The sequence below is a fragment of the Geospiza fortis genome, unplaced genomic scaffold (genome assembly GCF_000277835.1).
Source record: "Geospiza fortis unplaced genomic scaffold, GeoFor_1.0 scaffold8, whole genome shotgun sequence".
Lineage (NCBI taxonomy): Eukaryota > Metazoa > Chordata > Aves > Passeriformes > Thraupidae > Geospiza > Geospiza fortis.
In genome coordinates this window covers 1,403,668-1,411,482 of record NW_005054414.1, presented here as the reverse complement: position 1 = coordinate 1,411,482, position 7,815 = coordinate 1,403,668, and the positions used below count along the sequence as shown (strand labels likewise).

At 44.7% G+C, this 7,815-nt stretch overlaps 1 protein-coding gene across 1 annotated transcript in view; it reads right to left on the bottom strand.

Moving 5' to 3' along the window:
- CCND2 (cyclin D2) overlaps positions 1-7,815 on the bottom strand; it is a 26,416-nt gene that overhangs the window by 9,622 nt on the left and 8,979 nt on the right. Inside the window, exon 4 of the mRNA XM_005426405.2 lies at positions 1,383-1,513. Coding sequence (XP_005426462.1) covers positions 1,383-1,513 — 131 coding nt within the window. The remainder of the gene's footprint in view (positions 1-1,382; positions 1,514-7,815) is intronic.

The following is a 7,815-nucleotide window of genomic DNA, read 5'->3' as shown; positions in this document are numbered from 1 at the left end:
GCTGAATTTAAAAGAAAAGCTGTGAAGGCATTTTTCATTGCAAAATTAAAAACTCATCTTCTAACTGCTTAAGAACTACTAAGATGTTTTTGTAGGTATTTTCTTTCAGACTTAAACAATCTGGATAGAAAAGCACAGTAGATAACATCTTTCCAAATTGCAAGATGCAGCAGAAGGGCCTTACAGGGCTTACACACAATTCTCTCAGGCACAGTAGGTGTCTCTCCTCTCAGAGGCACCAAGGGGACCAGAGGAATGGAGCAGCTCTGCTGGGAGGAAAGGCTGAGGGAATTGGGATTGTTCAGCCTGGAGAAGAGAAGGCTTTGGGGTGACCTCCTTGTGGCCTTCCAGTGCCTGAAGGGAACCCACAGGAAAGATGGAGAGAGACTCTTGACAAGGGCCTGGAGTGACAGGACAAGGGGCAATGGATTTAAACTGACAGAGGGGAGGTTTAGATTGGGTATATGGAAGAAATTGTTCCCTGTGAAGGGGGTGAGGCCCTGGCACAGGGTGCCCAGAGAAGCTGTGGCTGCCCCTGGATCCCTGGCAGTGTCCAAGGCCAGGCTGGATGGGGCTCTGAGCAACCTGGGTTAGTGGGAGGCATCCCTGCCTGTGGCAGGGGAGTTGGAATGAGATGATCTTTAAGGTCCCTTCCAACCCAGGCCATTCTGTGATTCTATGGTTTAGACTTCAAGCACTCTGAATTAGCAATATTACTTTTTCTGTGCAAATCCAATTAAAATTAAAATAAATTGGAAACTCGAGAATTACATTTGAAAATTAGGATCAGTTTGATTATAAGAAAAAAAAAGAAATATCAAAATTCTCCCCTTTTAAGTAACCTGGACTAATTACTCCTTTTTAACCAAATCACAAACCCAAATCTTCATTTAACAGTGCTATCACAGATGTAATAATGCCACATATTTACTCTGTGAATCAAAAACAATAAATTAGCACATGTTAAGGACAGCTTGAATTGTGCCTGTCTCATGTCCTGCCTTGAAATTAGCTCATTATTCACTTCTTCCAGGTCAAGAATTTTTAGGTGACACCTGAAGAAGGGCCAGAAGAGCTGTTTCAAGGTTGTAAGCACAGGACCAACAGCAGCACAACAACTCCTGGTTTGCTTTATGCCCCAGGGAATGCTGCCTGCTCACCCCATCCCCCAGGGCTCCTGAGAAGGCTCAGCCTGCTGCACCATCAACCTGGGCAGGCAAAGCCTGAATAAAAACTGAATTCCAGGAAATCAATGAGCTTTGGAGACTCAAACTCCCTGCAGAACCAACCCCCTCCTTTGCTCCACTCAGTCTTCAAGATCAGGCCCAGTTCTCCAATACACCCCGGGAAGTGAAAGAACAAGAGGAATGTGGAACACTCACCACATCTGTGTTTGTGATCTTGGCCAGGAGGTCCGTGAGGCTGTCCCCATCATCGAGCTGAAGGCCACAGATGGCTGCTCCCACACTTCCAGTTGCTATCATTGATGGTGGGTACATGGCAAAGTTAAAATCTGCAAGAACAGATCTGGGAATTAGTCCAAGCCCAGACCAGAAAAGCTGCAAAACATCAGAGGCAAGCAACATAAAAAAAACCACACCCAAGAATAAAACCCGGGGAAGTAGAAGAAAGGGAAAAGTGCCACTCTTTTTGGTCCCATGGAGCTCATTAGTCACACTGCTCATCACAAGCAGTCAAAGGAGGGGGAACAGACCTGCAAATTAAAATGGAAATGCAGTTCAGTCTTTTATTCTCACTGATGCATAAAGTAAACCTGGACAATTTTTAATAGTCTTTCCTTAGTTTTAAAGAAAAGGAAAGAGAAGAAGGAGGCTTTCTGTAATTTATGTCAGAAATTTGGGTCTTGGTCACATTAGACCTCTCTGTATAACTAGAAAACTAACTGGAATAAGGTATCACAAAGGACCAAAATGAGATTTTTAGTCACGTCAATTTTTAAAGAGTTAATTAATTCGAGCATTTAAAGACCTGTCCGGGAAAGAGATTTTAATTAACGGTTCATCTTTACTACCTTAGCAATTAGGAAGTGAGAACACTTACAGCCCATAGCTATGAAATCAAAGAACAAAGATTGCATTTGTCATTACTACTATTTCTTAATAAACAAGCCAAAAATACACTTCAGAACTTCCTCTCACACATCTGTTAAATCAGAAGAGAAATTAAAATAAAATCCTGTGATCTTTATAAGACAATTTTATGGTTTATGATACTGCCACAGACATTGGTTTATCAGCACTAGTTTATCTTGCTAAATACCAGATCTCCCACATCTTGATATATTCCTAAAAAGAAACTTGGTTTTCAAGTTCTTTGGTTCAACAATAACTCTTTGACAAATCTTTCTGTACCAATTTTCACTATTGGCAAACCTTTCTCTACCAGTTTTCAGCTGGGGGAACTGAAGCAGAAGGAAGAGTAAACCAAAGTAATACATAAGAAGAAATAAATGACAAGCAATACATTCCATCAATAGAAACAGATTACAGAAAACTGTCCTGCTGCAGATCCCAAATCCCCTCTGTTCACAAATTCTGTAACCCTGCTGATGTCTGTGTAACCACTGAGGTTTTAGACACATGGAGAGCTGTTCTCAGCCTCCCAAACTCAGAGCTGGCACATACTTCAATAGCTGTGGAGACAGCATGTTCTTCTCCAGGCTGGAATACATCCCTGGGATTGAAGCAGTCCAGTAAGAATGGCACTTGGGACATAACATTCGCCCAGATGGACCAGAACAGGGGTGTTAGAAGTGGGGAGACAAAAAGACGAGCTGAAACCCTGACATGGATTTATTTGTCTCACAAAGCCACCAGGAGGTTCCCACCTGCAAGCCCAACACTGCATGCTGCTTCCTACCAGACATAACACTCTGACACTTTTGAAGGGCAAATTCCCACTGGCTGAAGTAAGGAATATGGAATGCCATTATTATAAAAATAGTAATTTATGCACTATTGTAATAATAAGAACCCACTGTCCATAGGAAAGCTGACTCTTGGAAATTAAATTATAGTGCCCCCCAGTAATGAGTGAGACAACAGGAGAACCTTGACTCCCAAATTCTCAGTGCAGGGCACAGCCCTGAGTATGCTGATCTCAGCACATGGCAAAGGAATGGGGATTACACTTCCAGGATTGCCCTTTCTGCCAGTCACCAGTGGTGTCCCCCAGGGCTCAGGGTTGGGGCCAGTTCTCTTTGATAAATGACCTGGATGAGGGGATCGAGCGCACCCTCAGTCAGTTCTCAGGTGACACCAAGTTGGGCAGGAGCGTTGATTTCCTTGAGGACAGGAAGGCTCTGCAGAGGGATCTGGACAGGCTGGATTGATAAACCCAGGCCAGAGAGATGAGGTTCAACAAGGCAAAGTGCTGGGTCCTGCCCCTGGGTCACAGCAACCCCCAGCAGCTCCAGGCTGGGCAGAGTGGCTGGGAAGAGCCCAGCAGGAAAGGGCCTGGGCCTGCTGGCCCACAGTGCATGCCCAGGTGGGCGAGAAGGCCAATGGCTGCTGGGCTGGGCCAGCAATGGTGTGGCCAGCAGGAGCAGGGCAGTGACTGTCCCCCTGCTGTGGGCACTGGGGAGGCCCGACCCCAAGGGCTGTGTCCAGTTCTGGGCCTGGCACTGCAAGATGGACACTGAGGGGCCGGAGCGTGTCCAGAGGGGGGAACGGAGCTGGACAAGGGGCTGGAGCACAAGCCTGATGAGGAGCGGCTGAGGGAGCTGGGGGTGTTTAACCTGGAGGAAAAGGAGGCTCAGGGGAGCTCTAGTGCTCTCCACACCTCCCTGACAGGAGGGTGCAGCCAGCTGGGGGCCAGGCTCTGCTCCCAGGGAACAAGGGACAGGACAAGATGAGGTAGCCTCAAATTGTGCCAGGAGAGGTTTAGATTGGATATTATGAAAAATCTCTTCAGGGTGATCAGGCATCGGACCAGCTGCCCAAGGAAGTGGTGGAGTCACCATCCCTGGAAGTGTTCAAAAAACATGCAGATGTGGCACTTGGAGTCATGGTATAGTTGCGAACACAGCAGAGCTGGGTTAGGGTTGGAGTCCAGGGTCTTAGATGTCTTTTCCAAGCTTAATAATTCTATGATCAAAATCATTTTCATGTTTTCCTCACATGGATTTATACAAACACACATAAGGGATAACCACACCTCTAAGCTGGGAAGCAACTTCCATGTTTGATCTTGGATGTATCAAATCATCTCTCACTTATGCATGGGAACTACAGGTAGCAATTGATTTTCCTTAATTTTCCCCTCCTTGTCCTGAGTTTCAGGCAGGATGTAGTAAAAAGATGGTGCAGGGAGGTGCCATGTCCAGGCAGAATGGGCTGAGTGAAGGACACAGTTCCACCTGCCCTCTGAAATTCCTTGCCTTGCATCACGACCTCCACGTTATCCAAACGCCGGTGTTCTCGTGGCTGATTTTAGATCCACTCCGAGAAACTGTCTTCCTAGGAAGCTGAATAAAGAGGCACAGTGTCCCTGCCAACTAGCACTGCTGTAGGTCCGCTTCCACGTGGGGTCACATGCGAACATTTCTATGCCCAATAACCTTGTTAGCTCCCTTAATGTCATTCATAATGCAAATGAGACAGCGAGCGAATGGCCAGAGGCCCAGAGTGACTAAAGCTCAGCATCCAGAAAGTCTTACATTGCCTCTAGCTCTAAACTAACTTCCCTCCATAACAAGCACCATAAACTTGGCTATCAAAGCTACACATGCCCAGTCTTTGTTGTACAACAGGCAGCGATTTGTATCACTGGCTTCTATTTTTAGCATATTAATTAACTACTGCAACTGGTGAGGCAAGTGTCTCCAACTGGAGAGTGTGGCACCATTGTCTGAAGTCATCACCTCATCTCGAGCTATTGAAAATCATGGCAGTGACCCTCCTGCTGATATGAATTTAACCTGACATGCCCACAAAGGAATGGGGGGTGGTGCACCAATTTTGTGCACATGGTTCTCCACATCACCCTGGACCCTATTAGTGTGGAAAGAGCTCATTGAAAGAAAAGAAGCCACATTGTGCTGGGCCACCTAGAGGGTTGAATAGAAAAGGCTGAGGAAAAGAGCAGGCAGCGCAATAAAGGCCATAATTAACATATTTCCATATTCAAGCAAAGCAATAACTACGTGAAATGTTTGTCAAGGTGCAATGAAAGCATAAATATTAAGTACCGTATCTGAGGGGATGCAGAACCGCCCCCCCCCACTCTCTTAGATTCCACTGAGAAATTCAAAACAAGCTTTTTACATGTTATTTTCAATTATAAAGAAAACCGAATCTCTGCTTCTACCATGACAATAATACAAGCCTTGCCATCCTCACTCGGTTTTCACCCAGGTAAAACTGTCCTCCCTCCAAATTAGGTCAAAAATTTGCCCTGAGATTAACGAAAAATTTAAAAAAAAAAAAAAAAAGTGGGGCGCACAGAGAGAGAACCTAAAAATGTGAGCTGAAACATATTAATTTATTGCAAATTCTTGTAGGAGACGATGAAACCTGAACTACAGGGGAAATTTTATAAAAACCACTTCTTACTGGGCACATGGAATTTTATAAACAGCACTTCTCCCTGGACATCTGAAGGAAGGCTATGGGCTAAATCCTTCTGTGTGCAAACTTGACTAACACACACCCAGAGCCTGCATCTAAAGCATGGCTCTGACTCTAACTCTGTTGTGATTTATAGGTTTATAGTTGGGCTCGATGATCTCAGAGGTCTTTTCCAACCTAATTGATTCTGTGATTATGCCATTCCATGGGAAAAGTACAAAGGAGTCTCATTATAAGTTAGAGAAGCAGTGCCACAGCGCGTGTCCACGAGAATCTGAGCACATGAACACTTCAAGGGAAGACACTGGGTTGTTAGAAAGTAAAACTTGTTTTACTTTCTATTCCCAGGCAGTATGCACAAGAAACCATTCCATCCCCATTTTAATATCACCTATTTCCCAAACGACCTCAAAAACAAGTGACCAGCCCTGCGCAACCCCACTGACTTCAGCGCTGGAAATAAAAAAAGGCAATGCAAGAAACAGCCCCCTTTGAAACACAGCCACCTGTGGACCAGCCAGTCAGAGTCATCAAGCAAATTCAGGGTACCCTGAAGCTGCCCCCCACTTTCAGCCTGGAGCTGACAGAGCCAGGGCATGAGGAGGTTTTTCTGCCAGTGGAGCACACGTAATCCACGCCGAGGTTCCAGGGCTGCGAGCACCGCGGCTGAGCTGTTTTGCTGGCTCTCTCCCAATCCAGTGGTCTTCACTGCCTTCAAGCCAGGAAAATGCAAGGCTGACAGTCAGTCCAAAGCAGAAGGGAACTGGAGGAAGGAACCCAGAGAGGTCCTGCAAGGGGAAGCCTTAACTTGCAGCCAACAAATAAAACCGTCGGAAGGAGAAGAGCACCGACAAATACCCAGGCTGAACATGCTCAGTGTGTCAAAGTCAGGTGGGGGAACTCTACCTACTTAAAACGACCCATTTTACTGATCTGGCTGCTGGTTGGGCTTTTTTCAGCAGCCAGTTTTCATCTCTGTATTTTGATAGATATTTATTTACAGAGTTCGAAACTGCTGTCATAAGGAAGGTAATTCTTCCAATGGTGGAGGAAAAAAAGGTATGTTACCTCCATCAGAAAAACAGGTATTGATACATTAAAATTGTGTAGATAATAGTCACAGCCAGCCTCAGACTTCACCCAGCCAATGCCTGTACTATTAAAACAAGAACATGGATCTGTATTTAACCATCTAAGTTTAAAAGAAAAGTCAAACAATGGAAGTAGTGAATTTAATTCTTGTCTGCTTTGATCCAAATGCAATTCCAGGGTCAGTGTGGTACTATTTTTTTTCCTAATACATTTGGTTGTATCTGCAGTGACCATTTTTTTCTCTTCCTCTTGCATTTCTCCAAGACACTGCAAATTTTCCTCACATTAACTATTTTTACTTTTAAAGGCAAAACCAGATGACTTCAGCCCTTCAAAGCAAACACAAAACTTTCAAGTAAACCAGGATGCAGAAATGCTTCCATCCTTTGAGTAGGTGGGAGGGCAGACATCTAATTCTGTTCCTCCCATAAAGCAAACAGCATTTGGCCTTTATACAATGGGTCTGAAGTATCCTAAATGTTAATGCTTCATCACACCCATCTAAGAGAGGTAAAGGCAGGGAAACATGCTGAACAACCTATGCAAAGCAGAGGAGCACTCACAACAATATGCTCATTCATTGATGGTAAATACTATTTCTGAACAACTGTTTGAACCGGTTTTTATCTGCACTTATTTTACACCTTCCTAACCAAGGATTAGGAGGATGTTAGTGCTTGAACCACCAAAACGTCAGACCTGCAGCTGGTAGAAAGGAGAGCAGCTCCTCTGGCAGCTCCAGAGTGATGCCAGCTTGTATCAGCACATGCTCTCTTTATTTGTTTCCACCTCCTCTTGCCAGACTTGACTGGTCATGAAACATTCCCGAGGGCCTGACTACTTGCTGATGGCACTTCCTTGGTTCTTGTGGCTCCGCTGGCTGGAAAGTTCAATATACTGATATGAGTTGGAACAAACAAGAGCTTCTTCTTTTGTCTAGCAATAAATTAGTGCAAATTATTCTTTCTTCTGATATGCAAGAATATCCTGCAAGCACTGCCACTTTGCAACATGTATTTTTATTTCTTAAGACATTTACATAATGAAGCCTCTACAGGCTTCATTCTTCCCCTCTGCAAAGAACAGGTCCCAAATAAAACTTGTATCACACTTTCCAGGCTCCAGTAACTTACAC